Below are 21,975 nucleotides of genomic sequence, written 5' to 3'. Positions count from 1 at the left end.
AACTCTGCAGAGGAAGGACGATCTATTATTCAGAACTGTCTAAATCTACTACGTCAAGCTGTCTTCCATAGAATCCAGGGTTCTATAAAGGAGACTCGATGCTGCAACTCTAAAGACTGCTGATTGAGGATACTAACTTTTAGGGGGTTACTAATTTGATAATTTTCTTTAAATATGGAAGAAAAATCCATGACCTACTATCTTACTCATATTCCTAGAAAATGGTACAACCAGAATTTGAGAGTAAAATGGTTTTAGAAGAATATAGGGAAAGTCAAGTTCACACAGACCGGCGGCATCCTGTGGAACTGGTTATTATGTGCCCAGGCTGTGTGAAGACTGTTCTAGAAACTAGTCTCCATCCTGTTCAGTGAAGTTGTGTACAGTTCTCTCTCCAATTAAAATTTTACTCCTTTTGCTAAACTAAGTTTGTTTTGAAATCTTATAGTCTTATGTTCTCCACTTTGGTGAATTTGACCAGAAGTTTGAAAATTCACTGAGAAGTGATTTTTGTCAACACCTTGGTACTCTGAAGGGAATGACACTCATTTAGACTTAGATCTATGAATCTATAGTTCTATCCAGAGTTTATACACATGAAGTTATTAAAAGGGATTTCTGAGAGTCAAGTCCAAAGACCAAGAATATGCTAAACTTCTTTCCCATTGTAAGATCAATGCAATCTTCATCTTCAACAAAAACCAAAAAACTTCTACAATGAGGGCTTCATGCTTATGACTATTGCTTGTAATAGTTATGTTGTTATATTCACGTAAGTATTTTTACTCATGATAAACATCACTTGAATATACAGAAAGAAAATCCATAATTTTCTATGTGAGGCGTTTCTGGCTGGTAGATACTGAAGTCACTCACTGATGCCAAGTCATTCTCCCTTCACTTACCTCATATTTATAGTTAAGAGCAGATGAGAAGAGAAGGCTGATGACAGGAATCTCCCTCTTTGGACTCAAACTTCGTATTAGTACCCCCTCACCACAGTAATCTCCAAAATACATGAACATAAAAACTAAACTCTCACAAAAAGTAGTCTACACAATTTCAATTCAAAATAAATTATACATTTACCAGTAAGTGCCTGCCCCTTGAGAAGTTAGATCCATTCCATCTACACCATAGCTATCATCATCCATAATCTTAGATAGACCAAAATCAGTGATTTTGATTTCTCCACATGCTGTGCCATCTACCAGAAGAATGTTTCCTAAGAACAAAATATAAGGTTTTTTTTTTTCAATGACACATAGATGAAACACATTACTATGCTAGCTGACTTGTGGGCAACAAACAGATATGTAAAAATACATAGTTAAAAATGTAAACAAATTATAATTTTAAAGTGTGGTAACACAATAAACATTTTAAATTCTTCTAGTATTCCATGGAGTTTTTTGTAAAAAGCTAAACCACAAAGCATATTTGCAGATAACTTAATAAATAAAAACCACAGTCTTTAAAGCTTAAAAAAATAAAATTATTTTGACAAATTTTATTAATTACCTGGCTTAAGATCATAATGTATAATAGGGGGTTTGATTTCATTGAGATATCTTAGTGCATTTACAATTTGCATTACAATAGACCTAGCTTCCTTCTCTGACATTAATTTATGTTGCTTCAGATAGAAATCCAAGTCATTGCCTTCACAGTATTCTAACACTGTACAAAACCTACAATGAAGAGAAAAAAAATTAGACTTAAAATATCACCCAATAATTATCACAGTGGAGAAATGAAGTGTGTATCATAACAGAATAGGGAAAGCAAAAAAGCAAACAGTTTTTCTTAAAAACTAAATCCTTATATTCACTTACGTATCTGTATCCAAGGAGAAATAATCATAGAGTTTAACTATCCTAGGGTGATCCAGTTCTTTATGTATTCTATATTCTCTGCAGGCATGTCTATGAGAAAAGAGAGTATATTCATTCTCCGTGACTATTAAATGTACTTTCACTTGATACAAACCAGAAAGTATTAATATTTACTTGTGGTAGTTTTCCTTCTTCTCATCCCTCCAGCTTTTATTAAGCTGATGGATCTTCACAGCAGCATATCTTTGTTCATAAAGGTCAAAAGCCTAGAATTCAAGGCATAGTAGAGTTAGGACCGAAGATCAACTGAATAGCTGAAGAGATTTTTATAAATTTTTTGGTGATGATTTTTGCAGTAATATGGAATGAGAACATACACTACAGTTTTTGAACTATGATTATATATAGTTCTGTGAAACATTTATTACTGGAAACAAGATACAAATTCCATCATACTACATCAGAGAAAACTTTAATGTGAATTTTCATACTCAAGTTCGTAAGTACCAATATATTGAATCAAGATAAAACAAAGTTATTGTTTTCCTTCTTTACACATGGATCTGGCTCCTCTCTACTGGCAGTAGCAGTAAGCAGCCAACAGAACAGATGGCTATAGTGTGTTTTTTATGGGCCGGACAAAGCAAACCTTTTTCCTCTACCTTTTTCTAGCAACTCCCCACTTCTTTAAAAATAAACAGGTTCCTAACAATTTCCACCTGTTTAAAAAATTATAAACTTTGATTATGAAACTGTTCAAACATAACCATAACCATACCACATATCATTTTATCACACCTAACTACATCAATAATTTCTTAAAATCTCTTCTAATACCCAACTTGTCTTCAATTTTCACTGGTTGACTTAAAAAAAAAAGGTTCTTATACTGGTTTGTTCAAATCATCAGCCTAATTCTTACATAAAAAAATTAAGAATGATTAGTATTCTTTTAAGGTCGTGGGTAATTTATAAATTAAAAAAAACCACACTTGAATGTCATTAAAGAGAGATCTACTAATTTAGGTTCTGTTGTGATTTATACATAAAGGCGTCCCTTTATTAAAAACTTTTTAAAAAATATTCATTTTTGAGAGAGACAGACAGTGAGCGTGGGAGGTGCAGAGACAGAGGGAGTCACAGAATCAGAGGCAGGCTCCAGGCTCCGGGCTGTCAGCACAGAGCCTGATGCGGGGCTTGAACTCACAAACCACGAGATCATGACCTGAGCTGAAGTCAACCACTTAACCGACTGAGCCATCTGGGTGCCCCTGAAGGTATCCCTTAAAAAAAAAAACACTTAAGGGGCCCCTGGGTGGCTCATTTGGTTGGGCATCCAACTTCGGCTCGGATCATGATCTCGCGGTTTGTGAGTTCGAGCCCCACATCGGGCTCTGTGCTGACAGCTTGGAGCCTGCTTCGAATTCTGTGTCTCTTTCTCTCTCTGCCCCTCCCCCACTTGTGCTCTGTCTCTATTAAAAATAAATAAATGTAAAATACATAAATAAATAAACACTTACAAGGTACATATTTATAAGAATGAAGGTCCCCAGTCCCTACTCCCCACACCCTCATCAACTTAACCTAAAAATAAACAGGAAACACAAACTGCTTGTCACATAAGCCTGAGATCAGAAATAATATAGGATGCAGTAGTTAAGAATATTCACTTTGGAGGCAGAATTCATCAACTATACGGGGCACCTGGTGGCTCAGCGGGTTAAGTGTCTGACTTTCGCTCAGGTCATGATCTCACAGTCCATGAGTTCGAGCCCCATATCGGGTTCTGTGCTGACAGCTCAGAGCCTGGAGCCTGTTTCGGATTCTGTCTCTCTCTTCTCTCTCTGCCCCTCTCCTGCCCACATTCTTTCTCTCAAAAATAAGCATTAAAAAAAAAGAACTCATCAACTATAGAACTTTGTGCTAATAGCTTCTTAGCCTTAGTCTCATTTGTAAAGTTTGGGTTGTTGAGAGGATTAAATAGGGTAGAGCATATAAAATGTTAAACATGAACTAATTACAATATTAAAAGTTTAAAGAAATAGAAAAGGATAAAAGTAAAAGAAGCTCATGTGAAAGAATGCAAAAAAGCATAAAGGATAATTAATAGAAGTGAATAAAATTTTAAGTACACTAATAAAAGTTATCAATATATATTTGACTTATATATGATACATCTTTCTCTCAAGATTAGGGGAGTATAGTATATCCTTCCCATAGGCTAATGTGGTAATTACTGAGCAACTGATTCAGTATTTTCCACCTTGGTATAGATAAAAAAGTCTGTATTTTTTGATTTACAGTCTGCTTCTTTCCCAGTGGACCTGGCCACCACAAAAAGGCTTTTTGAATGGGCTGGAAAGAGTGGTGTTTAGTATCTAGATCAGTATTGAAGATTCAAGTTATTAGGCCCAATCTGCCTTTTCTATTTGCTATATAAGTCTTTTCTTCAAAAAGAAAAACCCCTTTTAGCCCTCACCTGTGGCATTAAAAACAGTGCAAACACTGTAGGGCAGTGGCAGAAGGTTGTCATGAAAGGTGTTAGCAGGCTCAAAAATTGGGCAACTCTAAGGCTGAGCTAGTACTAACTGTACTTTGGTGATTTTTAGATCCAGAGTGAGCTACTATGATCTTCTTTTCTATTTCGTGGCCTGGGTAAGCCTACTTGAACCATTAAGTGCTTGAGGATGAACTATTGTTAGAATCAGAGAACCAGGAATTGAGAGAGAGCTCACAGATCACTCCTGATGGGTGAGGAAAGTTGGGCCCACGAATCTTAATGCTCATCCAACTTAGCAAAACAAAAACAAAATGACTCATAGTTGAACTAAGATCAGAACTGAAGTTTTTTGAATCCAAATCCCATATTATTTCCCAGAGTCAGAACTAGAATCTAGGTTTGTCCTCAGTAAACCAAGAAGACACAGTCCTTGTCTCACTGAACAGAGAGGATTTCTAATAATAATCTGATGAGCTTACATTTGCTAAACACTAATATTCTATGTGATTTCCCTGTGATAGCTCATTTAATCATTACAACAATGCTATGATGTAGGTACTGTTACTATTCACAGACGAAGACTGAAGCAGAGTTGGTGTCATAAGGCCAAGTATATACAGTTAGTAAATAGGAGTCAGAACTAGTCAGGATTCAAATCCAGCCTGTCTGGCTTCAGAACCCAAACTCTTAACCACTGACTATACCAATACATAACAAAGCACAAAGTGTCAACAAGGAACTATAAAAGGCAGATCAACTGGGAAGCCTTCTGTAAGAATCGAAATTTAAGGTGAGAGTACAACCTTCAATATGACTTCATCCTAGCTATGAGCAGATGGGAAGCCCCTGGGGCTTATAAGCAGGAGAATGAGATGATCAGATTGCGTTTTATAAAAAGGCCACTCTAGCTACAGTATATACATCAAAAATTGGAGAAACTCAGTGCCCCAAAGAAGGTGATTAAGTACAAGGCTCAGGCAGCAATGCAAGTAAGAGACAAGGAGACCTTGGGCTAAGAGAGGACAAGGGTCATTGCTGGATTTGAGAGCTTAATGACATTAGTAGCAGTAGGCAGCAGGGACTGGTTTTATGTGGAGGGAAGGGAGTTAAGGGAGAGGTGGAACGAAGAATGGCTCCTATGTTTTTCATTTGGGCAGATGAATGGTAACGCTATGTACTGAAGTGGGGAGCAGTGTTAGAAGAAAAAGGTTTTGGAGAAGAGGAAGGTAACTTCTATTTCAGACCTAAGTTTTCAGTCCATATGAAGCATCCAAGTGAGGCAAACAGACTAAGTTATGTACACCAACAGGTATGGAGCTCAGAAGGAAGGTGTAGAATGGCTATACGTACACTGATACAGTAATGGCATTCATTCCTTCATTCCATTTATTGAGAGAGAGAGAGAGAGAGAGAGAGAGAGAGAGAGAGAGAGAGAAAGAGAGAGAGAAAGCACAAGCAGAGGAGGGGGCAGAAAGAGAGGGAGACACAGAATCCAAAGCAGGCTCCAGGCTCTGAGCTGGCAGCACAGAGCCCGACGTGGGGCTTGAACTTGTGAACCATGAATGAGATCATGACCTGAGTCAAAGATGGACGCTCAACTGGCTGAGCCATTCAGGTGCCCCCAGTAATGGCTTTTTTTGTAAGAGTGAAAAATCCTCTCTGGATTTCTTTCGGTTAGGGAGCACAGGCACTAATATAGGTCTTTTTTTTTTTTTTTTTTTTTTTTTAAATGTTTGTTTATTTTTGAGAGAGACAGAGCACACAGAGAGCGAGAAAGACACAGACTCCGAAGCAGGCTCCAGGTTCTGAGCTGTCAGCACAGAGCCTGATGAGGGGCTCAAACTGTGAGATCATGACCTGAGCCAAAGTTGGACTCTTAACCGACTGAGCCACCCAGGCACCCCCTCTAATGTAGGTCTTTTGTAAAAAGTGAAGAAGCCTGACAAAACTTCAGAAAGCAGGAGATACGCTTCTCTTTACGCCACTTTTGGCTTATGAAAGGTTGCACAGTAATGCTCTATTTTAGATAGCTGGGGAAACCTGCATTTGAAAAGGAGTATACAGAATGATAAAAGACCTTAGGAACTACAGAATTTTAAAGGTTGGGCAGAAAGATACAATGTAAAGTGAAAAAAGGTTAAGATACAAAACACTAAACACGGTGACTAAAACTTTTTCTACATTTACAGAGATGCATTTAAGAAACACTGGCCTTAAAATAGGTAGAAATTTGGGTAAATTCAGGACATGTAATACTTGTGACACATGCTTAAGGGGTACAATCTTTCCATAAACGTACTATATTAGATGGCTACCTGCCACTCTTGATTCTAATGACTGTTATCAGATTGGCTACTGATAACTAGGTGTCAGATATCAGCATGACACAAGGATAGTGTCCAGATTCTTGAGACAAGACAACATAAGCCACCAGACTATTTTGTAATGAGCTGAAACATAAAATCAATCAATAAAAGACAAGTACCTCTCTCTTTTTTTAAGTTTATTTATTTTGAGAGAGAGAGAGAGAGAGAGAGAACATGAGCAGGGGAGAGGCAGAGAGAGAGAGCAAGAGAGAATCCCACACAGGATTTAAGCCCTGACACGGGGCTTGAACTCACATATCACGAGATCATGACCTAGCCTAAATCAGGAGTTGGATGCTTAACCAACTGAGCCATGCAGGCACCCCAAGACAAATACCTCTTTAACCATGTACTCCTGTATCTTTGCTCCATTAGTGTGAAGAAAAGAAAAAAATTTACATTACCTTATACACTTCACTAAAGCCACCTCTACCAAGCAGATGAAGTAATAAATATCTTTCATTTAACGTTGGGTGATCTTTGAACCTTAAAGGTGGGAGAAAAAGACACTTAGGCATGCAAAAAACACACACAAAAAAGATTTCTTCCACAATAAAGTTCCACTCTCTCTTCTACTACTCTGAGTTACTGTTCTCAGTTACTCCACTACTAATTTCTAATTCCGTTCTATACTGCTTTTCTTTCTCTACTTGCATGACTACTTTCCATCTTAACTCTTTGGTGTTCACTAAGCTGAACATTTACAGCTGAATATTCAAGTTCAATAACCAAAATTATAGCACTCTGATAAAGACTTCTCAACTATCTTGTTTCCAAGAGCTTTATGAAATCCTGTAACTACTCACAAGAAATTATTTCCCTTGTAGAAATATACTTTTATATTGAGAGGATGGTTAGTCCAGATTTTACAGTATTGACGTATGATTAAAAATAATTGTATTTATAAGCTGGCCTTCATACGTGATTAAATTTTACTCTTTGGACTTGTATAAATAAAATTTCAATTCCCAATTAAAAAAAGGAAGCTTTAAAACGAAACTTAAAAATCACTCACAGATAATACTACTCTTATTACTAAACACTTATTGCTTCTGCTATATATTAAGCATTCACATATATTAACTCATTTATTTCTCAGCCAACCCCTTCTAAAGCAGGACGTGCTACCATCTCTTATTTTACAGATGAGGACACCACCACACAGAAAGGTTAACTAACTTGCTCAGGTCAACCAACAGTTAATACATGACTGCACTTAGCAGAAAAATGTGATTCCAAAATGTGTGCCCTTGACATCAAGAAAACAAAACAAAACAAAAACAAAAACAATGACAGCTCTATTTTTTTTTTAATTTAAATTTTTTAATTTAATTTTTTATTTTTTAAAATTTACATCCAAATTAGTTAGCATATAGTGCAACAATGATTTCAGGAGAAGATTCCTTAATGCCCCTTACCCAGTTAGCCCATCCCCCCTCCCACAATCCCTCCAGTAACCCTCAGTTTGTTCTCCATATTTATGAGTCTCTTCTGTTTTGTCCCCCTCCCTGTTTTTATATTATTTTTGTTTCCCTTCCCTTATGTTCATCTGTTTTGAACAATGATAGCTTTATTAACTCCAGGTGCAAATACATTATATTTTGTTGAAAATCAACTGAATATAACTTTGACAATTTTTTTTTCTTGAAGAACTTGTTAATAAAAGAGATTTTGCTTGGTTTTTTTTTTCTGTTTAAGTAAACTCTACCCCCAGTGTGGGCTCAAACTCACGACCCGAGATTGAGGGTCACACACTCTACCCACCAAGCCAGCCAGGCACCCCTCTGCTTGGTAAAGCTGTAACAATTCACTTGATTTTCATCAAGTGGACTAAGTCATATCCATAAATAAGTCTGAACATAATTTTCAGAACAGCCAACTGTAAATTAGTTTTGTCCTACCTGCTTTATTAGAATTTTCATCTGGTACATTTTAGGTTATTCCATAACTATATCATTTCTTTCACCTTATACAGAAGAATGATCTGTGTATTTATGAATTATACAAATACAATGATCATGGATAGGCCTTCTTTTAAGCAAGATTATTTATAGTTCACAAGAGAAATTGGCCATTTCCAATTCTGAGATTCAAATTAAGTCATGAAGCTTTAAATGACATGACAAATCTCACAGATAAAGGATAAAAAGACTACCCTTCCTTTCCTGTACATCAATTAAATCCAAGTAGTGCCTTGCTTAATTTCTATCTTCTTCATAAAGTTCCTACCAGTCATCTCCTCTTCTTTTGAATTTCTTTAGCATTTAGTGTCTATGGCACTCATTCTGATAAGCAGGGATTAAGGACAGAGGCTATACCTTGAAACTTCTTTTCTGTTTCTTCTACAGTTTTTGCATAATGATGAAAACACGGCTTACTGAAGTCCCATTGGTTGAAATAATTTCTCCTTCACTACTGTAATACTAACTTTGGTATTCAGTCAACAAACATTTATTTTGTGCCTATCATGTGCCAGGCACTGGTCTAGGCTCTGGGGATACAGCAAGAACAAAACTAAGCCTCGGCTCTCATGTAGCTTATGTTCTAATTGGAGGAGATAGACAAGAACTGAAAAATAAATCTGTAATTCCAGGTAGTGATAGACGCTATGAAAAAATAAAGCAAGGTAATGATACTGAGAGAGGGAATGGAGTGAGTCAAAGACTGCTATTTTAGAGGGTGGCCCAGAGACAGCCTCTCTGAATGGTCATTTGGAGTGCAATAAGGAGTAAGCCACTTAGATATTCAGAAGAACAACATTTCAGGCAGAGAAAATGGCAAGCATAAAAGCCTTGAGGTGGGAATGTGCTAGACATGTTTGAGGGGGCCAGCTTATCTACAACATATAAATAAGGGGAGGATGAGAGAGATGGGAGTGGTCAGGTAGCCAGAGAAAAGATCATACAAGGCCTTCTGAGCCATGGGAAGAACTCTGGATCGTTTTCTAAGTGTGATGAGAAGCTACCCAATAAGGAAATATTGTGTTTATGCTCTTCACAGGGAAGGAAAAAACTTTTATCATGTAAAACCGTAAAATATGAATAATGACTTACTGTGAATTATCTTCATTATTTATTCTTTTGAGCTCTCGAATGTGAAGATTTCTGACTCTTTCCAAACGTTCAAGTTCTGCCTGGATTTCTGCCTCTTCCTGAAAATGAAGAGAGGGGACTATAACAAGCTCAATTTATTTGCAATATAAAAAAGATATTTTTACCCATGCATCAATTTTTTACAATGACGGGAAGAATAGTATATTATAAAGTACCACTGAGTTAAAAGACCAAAGTGCACTTTCAATGCCTGAAAGATGGAAAGAGATAAGGCAAAAGCCTATTTCAAGAAACCATCCTCCACATAAAAATCTATACCTAATGAGATGCTGAGTTTTATTCTGTACTACAAGAAATCTATTTTTATAACATCTAAACTGAAAATGACTGCAAGGTAGTCTGAAACTGACTTATACCACAAAATGAGAGCTTTATTTCTGATACATCCTGATTTTAATTTAAGAGGGAATAATTTAGCAATACAAATGAAATGAAGGTATTTTACAATAGTTAAAAAAAGGAAGATGACAGAACCACTGATTATTTCTAGGCCTTATAGTGTTTGATATACACAAACATGCACACACATACAATCTGACCACTCACTTAAGTAAATCTCTCTGCAATTGTAAAGAGACTTTAAAATAAAAACTACACGGATAGCTGTGGCAGATCCTCAGTTATTAGAGCAGATAGAGGCAAATCCTAATGAAATTTCCTTTCACATTTAATATAAAATTTTTGAAAATATTTTTCATGTCTCAAAATATACAATTTTGAGAACATTAAAAAAAAATAAGATCCCAAATAAACAATCACCCATCTTACATATCTCTGTCAATATAAATTTGAATACTACATAAGGGACAGATAAGAATAGACCAAATTTTAGTGGAAAATTCTAGAAATGCCCAATTTTATAGTATTTTTGAATTAGTGTTTGTTGAGGAAATAAACAAATACAAATTGCTTTGGCCTAAATGTGTATCTGCTATCATTATAAATCTATACCACATGGAATAGAGGTTGTTTTTTAGTATTACACTTAAATATTTCTGTATTATATTAGCTCATTTTCTTTTAATGATTTATCTTCTGATTTTAAAAATCCTTTATCTAAAAAGCAATTTTCAAGTTTACTATGAAAATATAAATATCATTTCATTCCAAAGCAAATAATAGAGATATAAAGTCTATAACACCTTTATCTAAGGCTTAAACTGAAAAGAAGATTCTAATTAAGATAAAGAAAAACAAATGTTCACAGATTAAAAAAACTAAATCTAAGTATGTTGTTTGTATTCCACTTGACCCTTGAGGTTATTTTTTTATTGTTTTAAAATAAAACTCAACCACTACTTGTTACAGAGATATTTAATATAAAGTAAAAATTAGATGACAAATAGAACGTTTAAAAATAAATTTAAATGAAGATCAGCCTTCCTAGAATTTTGGAGATCTTTAGAAAATAGATACACTAAACAGACTGTCTTAATTTAACTGAAACTAATGCACTTAATACAGCTTCAGTCACAAATATTCCTTATTTCAATGAAAAAAAGAAAGGTAATAGTCTAGGGAATTAAATAATTGAAGACTCATTATAAGGACATGAAATAGATTAAAAACTTCTGGAACGATACTCAAATCACAGGTGTCTTAATTTAGTCATATGAAGTACTGTAAGAAACTGGCTGTAGAAAATGTTCGGGAGTATGAAAAAATTCAAATTCATTTCTAGCACAGAACATAGAAAGTGGCAACCTTTTCCTTTCATATTACTAACATTTGCTGTCTTAAAACTTGCCATTAATTTGATTCTTACACATGCAGGAAACTACTAAACACTTGGTAGGCTGGTGGATTTTTAAATACCTGATAAAACTATGAAATGCCTATTAGGATACCAGCTGAAAAAATTGTTTTAAGTTTTATTTGAAATTGTGGTAAGAGGTACTATTTCAAAAGTGAATTTACAGAAACTAAATCTTACTGAATAAATATATAATTATGAGATCCAACTAGATTGTTGACACATAGTTACATGTGCTTAATATTTTTTGTTAATCTTCAGAGGTTTATCCAATGGCAGTAGCCAAGATCACAAAATACTTATTAAAGAAAGTAAAATGTCTATCCATGTCAGTTAAGTAAACTTTTTTATCCTCTGTAAAACAAGACAAATATGTCCCATAAAATCTTACAATACAAAAAGCACAGGCAAGCTGCATTTGGTTTGAATTATAAAGTTTACAGGAAAAAACAAAATGATGCCAGAAGCACTAAAAAAAAAAAAAAAAAAAAAAAAAAAAAAAAAAAAAAAGCTAGATCCTATGTATTTAAGAGGAAATGTCAAGGGAAGGAATTATAACCAAGTCTTACATACAGATAAATATAAATCCTCTATAGTCAGTGAAATATATTTACAGCTCCCATATTCTAATTTACTATTTATTCCACAGTATCTTGGACCTTAAACCAAAGTGACATACTTCTGGGGGGAAGATAATTCTGCAACTCTTATAAATAATTTCTCTTAAACCCCACTGAACAAAGGATATATACTGTTATGGACTAAAGGTTTGTGTCCCCCCCCCCCCCCCAAATTCCTATGTTTAAGCCCTAAACCCCAATGTGATGGTATCTGGAGATGGGGGCTTTGGGAAGTAATTAGAATTAGACTAGGTCATGAAGGTGGGTCCCACATGATGGGATTAGTGGCTTTATAAGGAGGAAGGGAGAGACATCTATCCTCCCCATCCTGTCCCCTCTTTGTGAGAGCAGAGAATAAGACAGGTGAGGACTTGAGAAAACAGCCATCTAAAACCAGGAAGAGATAGATCCTCACAAGAAACTGAACCTGCTGGACCCTAATCTTGGATTTCCAGCTTCTAGAACTGTGAGAAAAATTTTAAGACACCCAGTCTATGGTATTTCGTCATTACAGCCCAAGCAGATTAATACACATACTTTTGGGCAAATGTTAGGGCAATACTACCTAGTACCCTTTCCTTATATAAAGAGGCAAGACCGAATTTTGGTATGACCCCAGGGTACAACAGTCTAGAATACAGTAGTCTCATCAACTAACTTCTATTTAGTGCAGATCATTTCCAAATATAAATAATTTATATTTAGTGCAGATCTATCCTACAGACTACACTCTCCTTGCTTGAGATCAACATTAATCTCTGGGCCATCCTCAGAATTAATCATTTTCAGAGGGTTCAGGAGAAGCAAGTATGACCCAGGCTCACAACTAACCTGAGTTCATTACAGAACAGAATCCTCAAACCATGGCAAAACTAGGCAAGCTTACTAAAATATAAGAGAGATAATCCAACCAGATAGCTCATGCTTAATAAGAATACCAAGTAAAAATTCTGGAGTCATCTACTAGCTGAGCAGTTATCTAGAAGATACAAAGAAATAGCATCTCTGGAAAGGAACTGGTCTCTGTAGGCAATTATGGTGTAGAAGGGACACGGGTAAGAAGAGACTGTTTTACAGAGAGAGGTAGATTTGGTGATCACATACAGTTTTAAAAGGACATGGCTCTTTTCTGTTGAAACAGAAAGCTGTAGCAATGGACAATTTAACAGTATTTCTACAGCTATTTTAACAGTATCTTAAAATAAGCTCTTAATATTCTGAATTAAAAACCAAGTCATACAAGTATACAACAACAGATCTCAATATTGCCTTACTGTTTAAGTAACCTGTGAAACACACCTTCCAAAATTTATAGCTTTTAAATTTTTACGTGGAAGGTAAATTTCACAGCAACTCAACCAAAAATGTTTGTCTCTCAGCAGAAGTTTGACATAGAAATGCTTTCTATTTGTAATCAAAGTCTTTTCTTGCAACTTAGTGTCCCCTTGGATCAACACTCTAAGCCAAAAGTCAGTCACGGTACTAGACAATCTCTGCAAAATGCCAGGTGAAAACTGCTAGGTGAAATTCTGAGCATTTCCCATAATGGCAATTTTTAAAAGAGCAATTACTGAAAGGTGGGGTATGTAGGCATTAAAGCTATAAAGCTTTAAGAGTTATAAAATGCATTATCACAGGTAAAACTGATACATTTCCTGAAAAAATTAAACACCTGAGTTTATATTTCTTTAACAAATCTTGAATATGTTACATGTTATACACACAAAAAACCTCTTTTCAAAGTGCTGCTTTTCTATAAAGGAAGATAAGATAGAAAGGATTTTAATGTATCATTCTCAACTTGCCTATATTCCAAGAGGGTTGGTAAAAAAGAAATTCTGCATAGTGTATTATGAAGATTGTAGGAGAGAAAAAAGCATATCACTTCCAACAGTCTATTCAACAGCACTATAAACGTTGCTTGGTCTAGGAAAACAAGTTCAGAATGAGGTTTCAAAAAGTTTAACTCCAAATCCATTTCAGTAATATGAACAAATATTAATTCCTCAAAAGTTAGTGTCTGCAGGTCCTCAAATTTTTAATGTCATAAACTATGTCATTCTAAAAGTTTATCACCAAGAAAGGGAAAGGAGAAATTAACAAAAGGCACTATTAAAAGCTAATGGAAAGAAAGGGCAGTGCAGAAAAAAGAATTAAGAAGAAAATCATTACCAGTTTACTTCAACTTTATCCCTATTGTGTGTTCCCAGATTATGTCTATTACATGCTTTCAAATATCCTACCTATGGATGTGAGAGATATGAACCATTGGAAATACGAACCAACCAACAAACCAAAAAACCATGCAGATAAAGCGAATCTGAATTTATAGAGATTGGTTTTGAAACTATTGCCCATAATCCTATTTTTGCTTGAGTATATTGTATAGATGGAGGACTGGGGTAGGAGGAGAAGGGACAAAAATTACGAAATTCCTTGGGGAGTGGAAGGTTTCTTTCCTAACTACATAAATCCCTTCACTCCTATTCCCAATCACGGAGCTGGCTATTACTGATGGGAGAATACTCTATCTCCCTCAGGTGCATTTCACTGCCTTACATAATTATTTTAGAACCTTAATGTTTTCCTTTCTCTGCACTTCATTTCCTTCTTTTTTAGGGGGACGGTGTGGGGTATGGCGATTGGGGTGGTTTTTTTATTCTCTCTTCAAATGCATAAATACATACATTAAAACCCCTGAGAATAACTGTTGAAATAGGCAGGGTTTGATTCCATTAGTTCCTCCATTCTATTTAAACAAAACAAAATAAAACCCTTCCCAGAAGCAAATAAATATAACAATTCAACTGATCGGCAAAATTTAAATATTTAGTACATTTCTTAAGAAAGCAATTACAGCTGCTGTATCAGGCTAGGAGTGAAATTCCTTGATGTTCAACACATACCTCTAGCTCATTTTATTGTAAGAATACAGTATTATATATAACAGAAAATTTGTGTTAGTTGACTGCTTATGTTATTGGTAAAGCTTCTGGTTAACAGTAGGCTATTAGTATAGTTAGGTTTTGGGGAGGCAAAAGTTATATGCAGATTTTTGTGCACATGGGGGTAAAGGGGGATCGGTGCCCATAACCCCTGCATTGTTCAAGGGTCTATCGTAAATGGCATGGAGTTATAGTTCTCATTGGGAAGGGCCAGTGGTCAAGCAATTGTTTTTCTTTTTTTGTGAAACAGTGATCTTCAGACTGAATTTACAAATCTGAATTAAACTCTGCTCTGACCAATTGCTAACATGACTTCTAAAATTCTTTCCAAAATTAAAAAGATTCCATTGCTTATAAAACAACTGGATTAATATTAAACATTACAGAAGCAAAACACATTTCACCTCTAAAGTTTCATTTTGGTAACTGAACATCTACTACCAAGTTAAGATAAATGACTGCAAATGTGGAAACACAGGGCAAGGAATGTTTATGGTTTCATAGTAAGCGCAAGAGATAAAATACGAACACTGGGAGTTCTCCTATTGACAGCCAGTTCCATGATCTCTCGGCACGGTCACAGTCATCTGTTATAGACTACCACTTGTTCTTAAAAGGGAAGCAGTAGTAAGGACAAAATGTCAAGTTTAGAAATCTAACACTCCTCTTGGCACTTTTCTTGCCCACACATGCCAAGAAGTCAAGAACCTCATGACATTCTTCATGGGCTTAATCATGACTTTTTCTACTACAGTGCATTTTCATCAGACTTCCACTTAAAACTACTGCCTGTATATACAAGTAGCCTCTTATGTTCTAGAGAAATATAATGTACAATGTGGTTGGCTTTAATTGAGAGAAGAATTCCCAAGAGATTTCTTCTAGTCATGGCCATGAATATAAAGGGGAACACACAGATTTAGAAATTAAGTCCTCTAGAATTATACTGTTTTTTCATATTTTTATTCAAACCTAAAGTGACAAGAAATGTCACGTATGCAAATTTATTCTTTGTGGTTATACTAAGGATTTGATGAATCAGATGACAATGGTATTCTAGAAAGACCAAAGGAGATATCAAACTTCAAGAATATTTGGGGGTCAATTCACCTAAAACCAATGCCCTGTATTCTCCACTGTTCAAAAGGCTTGTAGACAATCCATTGTCTTCCATTTCAACTAGATGCATGGTCCACTGTGAAGGAGTGAGAAAAGAGCTGTGTGCTTGTTCTTGACCTGTAAAGATTTCATCATGGAAGATTAATACTGATGCTGCTGCTGCCTGTTACTGGTTGTTTCTCTTTGCAGGTGCCAATATCGGTCAGAGAACAGGATTTCAATGGCAGAGTTGTTGCTATACTGTTATCTCTTCAGAACGGAGGCACAAGGAGAGATGAATGCCACATCGCAAGGAGCAAAAGAGAGAGAGAGAAAGAAATGGTGTCAGGTGGCATGTTGGATGTGATTTTTGTTTTAGTAGAGATTGAGATGACTGCAAATTGTTTAGCTGATTCCTTCGGTCTGCAAAGATACATTTGTGTTGGTGCTGAGGATTCTTGACTAAGCCTGTTTCAAATTACAAATTGGTTATATTTTTCAAAATAAACTTCCAGCACTTATATTCAGGGCTTATAAATCTCTCTCTCTCTCTCTCTCTCTCTCTCTCTCTCTCACTCTCACTCTCACTCTCACTCTTACTTTCCCTCTCACACACACAACCCAAAACACATACATTAAGGCCAATCCTACTAACATTATTTAATATTCCATACTGAGATGTCAAATTTCCTATATGTATTATTTTCTTTAGTTAATCAAGTATTTTAAATATAGAAGAGGACAAAACTTAAAGACTAAAAAATAAAGAGCAACATATGCATGCTGTTCACATCACAAACTTAAGTAACAGCAGGGGCAAGACATAGTTATTAGTTCTAATAACCTTCAAAATTCTTATTTCCTCATCATTTTGGGATGCCATGATGGGTAACTAGGATCATTTAAATAACAGTATGACTACAGAGAGAATCTATTACAAGGATGATGGTTTTTCAGGGATTTTTAAAAAATATATTTGTGTTAGGGGCGCCTGGGTGGCTCAGTCGATTAAGCATCTGGTTCTTGATTTTCGCTCAGGTCATGATTTCACAGTTCATGAGTTCGAGCCCTGCATTGGGCTCTGTGCTGACAGTGCAGAGCCTGCTTAGGATTCTCTCTCCCTCCCTCTCCACCCTTCCCCTACTCACTTTCTCTCTAAAAAAATAAACTAAAAAAAATTAAATATATATATTTGTGTTAATTTAGTAACAATCCTAGAAAAGCATATCCATGTAGTTTTCTTCAATTCCAGAATTATCTGAATACAAACAACAATCTAGCAGAACTCCTCAAATCAAAAAGATAAACTGCTTTCCCATAACTAGGATTTATCAAAGATTGGTATCAAAACAGGATTAACCATAAAAGCTAACTGACATACAGTCTGTTAATTTCCTTAAATCCATATTCCACATGTGGTACAGGTACATAAAATGGGACAGTTAGTAGTCTTGCTTCAAAGAACCAACTTATTAAAGATAGTAAATTATTCCTATTGCAACTACTAGCTTTTAGTAAGTGATAACTGGGTAAATTTGCACATAATTACTACCAGTGAAAGGTCATTTTTTAAAAACTGTTTTGGGTATAATTTGCATAGTCTCCATGTATTTTATTATATAGTTCTTTTCTGTTAAATCCTTAAGCTACATAAAAGGTAAGATTATGTTAGAGTATTTATACTTTTTATTAAAAATGTGCTTTTCAGTTGACCTTTAAAAATAAATTTAGAGTGAAAAGCAAATGTATCAGCTAATAAGAAATACTGTAGCTGATATAATCATCACTAACATTACCCAAGGAAAGTAATACGTGAGTTAAAGAGTATCTGTGGGTGAAAAACTATACTGCTCTCCTTTATCTGCAATGAAAATGAAGCATGTATCTGAAAAAACAAAAAGCCAACATCAGCACTATTCTAAGACAGATGCAAAGAGAGCTACAAGTGAATTAATTCTTCTGAATACAAAGAATCAACTTGCTATCCTAACTACAACAAAAAAATTGTAGGAATAAGTGTATAGGTATTGCCATTGAAATGGGAGTGGAAAAAGGTTCATGTTTGGCTTTGCCAGTTACTAGCTTTGTTAATTTCTACAAAACATAGAAGATCCTGGCATTCAAAAAGTTAACATTAATGTTCACTCTAGAATGGTTAAAACTTCAAAATCCATCAAGTGTAGTTATCATGTAATTCTTCTGAAATGGGGATACGAATCATGCCTGTATCAGGCAGAGTGTGGAAATAAGTCACTTAGTGAATGAGTGAGCAGTGATTTCATAAAGTGAGAAAAACTGAAAATACTGAAGGATTCTTGATATATATTTAAAAAAGGCGTGCTGCACAGCAATTTTCCTAATCTCAGAAGAAAAAACTAATAAGCCCCTAAACCCCAGAAATATCTATTTGTTAGCCATGGACTTACTTTTGGAGACTTCTGCTTACCTTTCATTCCTTACTCTATCACTTTCACAGCTTTGGATTTATTATATTTCTAACCCCACAGAACAGCACAGAATGTGAACTGAACTTTATGATTTATTCAATGGTAAATATACTTTTTCATATTTGAGTTTACCTATTCAATTATTATGATCTTTACAAAATACAATGCACATCATAAATTATTCATTTCAAAAAAAAGTAAGTAGGTCTTCTAGTCCCATATGTCCAAATAACATGGGCTTCCTCGATAAAATAAGTTTCTCTTTCGGTGCCCACAAATTTAATCTAGTAATTTGACTGAACTTTAAGAGCCTGCTCCGGCTTAAAGACAGAATGAAAGCAAGAGTATGTCAGGCTCTAAATCTAAACCGTAAGCTGGCATACTATAGGTTAATTCCCGTGCAGGTTACAAGGATCTCAAATACACACAGATCAGATCCAGCCTATGGTAGAAACCATATGGTAGTTACAACTTGGGTACAGTTCATGTCAGCTTAATAAACCCAGGAGCGAAGGGAACTGCTAAAACAGAGGTCATAACATCTTTTCTCTTAACTGAAGCTTGTTCTCTGTGTATTAAAAGTATCCAATCTACTTTTTTAGAAAACAGAATGACCTGTTTTAATGGCCTATTTTCCAGTTGTGCTTTGGAATGCCAAATAACTTATTTTTAAAACATGTGACTTAATGCTTATTATTTAATTGTGCAACTCAAAATTTATATCCAAGTGGTAAGCAGGCAACTCTTGTTGATTTGTGCTCTAAGATGACACTACTTACTCAATTCTGTTCTCTGTATGTACTACCAACAACTTTCTTTATAATGCATTCATACATTCTTCTCACCCAAAATAGCCTCTTAGAAGAAAATGCGAGAATTCAAGACATGAAAGCATATTTCAGCATTAGTAGTTTATCCACTCTCCCAAAATATTCCATGATGTTGGTCAAAAAAAAGTACTGTTGTAAAATGGCTAAGAAGATAAAGTTAGAAATCTAGAGCTGCTCAGTAAATATGATAAAAGCTGAAAAAATAAAGCAGGAAAATGATTACGGAGGGGACAGTTATTAGAAAGAATGAGTAATACAAAACATGGAGAAGTCAAACACAGGGAAAGAGGCTAATATGGAGGTTAGAAGAGAAAGGGTAGTATTTTACAACAGTTTGCAACTATTTAGATAGTGTCTAGATGTGTAAGTATACCTCCCTTAAGAATACTTACAGAAGTGTTTCAGACAAACCAAATATTATCAAAGTACCAGGAAAGCTTTAAAGTCAACCAAACACAACCAACCAAGACCAAAACCAACCCTTCTCTGAAGTTTTTCAAAAAGCAAAGTATTTTTTGTAATACAAATAAGCCGATTCCTAATATAACTGCTTTGTAATTTCAGATTTTATGTAACAGGTTTTCATAAAATAAGATATACAATGTACAATCTCATTATTAGAAAGAGCAATTTAAAATGAACTATTTTATTATATGTAAAAATAATAACCCTCCAGTTAAAATGTTCCATTATCATGAAAGGCTGGTTTGAAAATAATTGATAAATCTTTATAGGGGACATCAAGCATAGGTCTCTATGAATTCATTATGACAACTGCTTAGGTAGGCACACAATACTTATACTAATTCTGTATTACAAAATCCCCCAACAGTCTCATTACAACTCATCTGTTACAGAGAATAGACTGAAGTTGTCTACTGTAACCCAAAGAGCAGGAAAAATAGTCAATAATTACAACAGAAGAAAATACACTTTAAGAAAAAAAAAAAAAAAGACCAGAATAAATCATTTCACAATTTACTGTTAAAGTATTTGGGGTTGAAACTTTTCTGAGTAGGGGCATAGACAGATACAGCATAGTTAAAAATGCTAATGCAAATTACACATATATGTGGACACATTTATGTATCTTTTTCTATTCTCTGTAATTAAATGGCAGGGGTCTGAAAGCAGGTTGATGGCATTCCCAAAACAAAACAGTACATAGTATGATGGCAGCTGCTACCAGAATGGGTTTCTCTGTCCTACCTCACAGGAAGACAACTTCACAGAAGCTATCTTCGATTAGTTCACTAACTCACTTTTAGCAATTATTCAGCCTATTAAAAAAAATATGTAAATGATGTGACAAGCAAAAAGCAGAATTAAAAAATTTGGTCAAAGAAAAAGAATTTTACATCTGTCATTAAGTTCATTTTGAGTGGGAAAATCTATTATTTATTTGAAATAGTTTGAACTAAAAAACTGTAAAAACAATGAACTGATTACAATTTCGTAGTTTACAAATCAGTACAAAGCTATACATTTAAAAAATTTTACTATAATAACACGTAGCAACATTTTAATAAATTATATCACTTTATACTATTATTAATGATTAAGGCTCTTCTAAATTGCCAATGCACATATTTTAGTTGAAACATTTACTCAAGCATTTGATAGCTTAAAAGTTAAGCCAAAGAACCAAGTTTGTTATTAATTTATAATTATTTCAGTTTATTATAAATGGACACAAACAATATGGAAATTTACATTTCATCTTAAAAATGAAGCATTTTTACAAAAATAGTACTTAAACACAGTAATCTTAAGACCCTGAAAGTCTGGCCAGGAGTCACTTCTCCACTACAGGCACATGGTATTATCAGCATCTCAATGTTTGTAAGCTGCCACAAGGTAAAAGGCATGTTATTTTAACATATTCAACTTAAAAGGACAACTTTAATGCCCCTCTTTTTTTTGTCTGAGCTTTGGGTATTTTCTCTCTAAGCTGACTTCTCCAACGAGAGACTTACAGTAACAACTCTCCATGACCTCTGGTAACAAACTAAAATTCCAGCATATGCTTCACATACCTTTTTGAGATGTCCTAGTCTAAGTTTGAAAATTTCTTCCTGTTCATGATATTCTGCCAAAGTCAACCTGTCAAAAATGAAATTGTAATTCTAGATATTAAGATGAATACTTATTACTTCTTATTAATAACCAGCAAAAGAAGATTAATGTTTCTCAAAATGCTAAAATGTTGACAACTTTCAGTCCAGAATATAAGCCAGAAGTCCTTTAAAATATTCTTCAGAATATTTCTAACACTTATAGATGGAACACCTAATTGATAAATTCTGCAACTATTTAATGAGTGCTATGTATCAGGTGATGTTCTAGAATTTCAATCTTAAGGATACAATGGAAAAGACATTTTCTCCTTTCATTTTAGTTTGAACTTACACTCTATAGTGGGGATAAGGAGGCAGAAAACAACTTAAAAAAGAAATAAAATAATCCCA

At 34.8% G+C, this 21,975-nt stretch overlaps 1 protein-coding gene across 6 annotated transcripts in view; it reads right to left on the bottom strand.

Annotated features, from left to right (window-relative positions):
* The window catches only part of TLK1 (tousled like kinase 1), a 190,975-nt gene that overhangs the window by 10,437 nt on the left and 158,563 nt on the right, over positions 1-21,975 (bottom strand). For all 6 annotated transcript variants that reach the window (XM_060621612.2, XM_060621609.3, XM_081796367.1 and 3 more), the window contains 7 exons: positions 21,544-21,610; positions 9,755-9,852; positions 7,106-7,187; positions 2,010-2,101; positions 1,836-1,925; positions 1,522-1,691; positions 1,090-1,225 (listed from right to left, as the gene is read on the bottom strand). In XM_060621612.2, the coding sequence (XP_060477595.1) occupies positions 1,090-1,225; positions 1,522-1,691; positions 1,836-1,925; positions 2,010-2,101; positions 7,106-7,187; positions 9,755-9,852; positions 21,544-21,610 (735 nt within the window). The remainder of the gene's footprint in view (positions 1-1,089; positions 1,226-1,521; positions 1,692-1,835; positions 1,926-2,009; positions 2,102-7,105; positions 7,188-9,754; positions 9,853-21,543; positions 21,611-21,975) is intronic.

The sequence above is a fragment of the Panthera onca genome, chromosome C1, assembly GCF_046562875.1.
Source record: "Panthera onca isolate mPanOnc1 chromosome C1, mPanOnc1 haplotype 2, whole genome shotgun sequence".
NCBI lineage: Eukaryota > Metazoa > Chordata > Mammalia > Carnivora > Felidae > Panthera > Panthera onca.
This window is presented reverse-complemented; position numbering and strand designations above follow the sequence as displayed.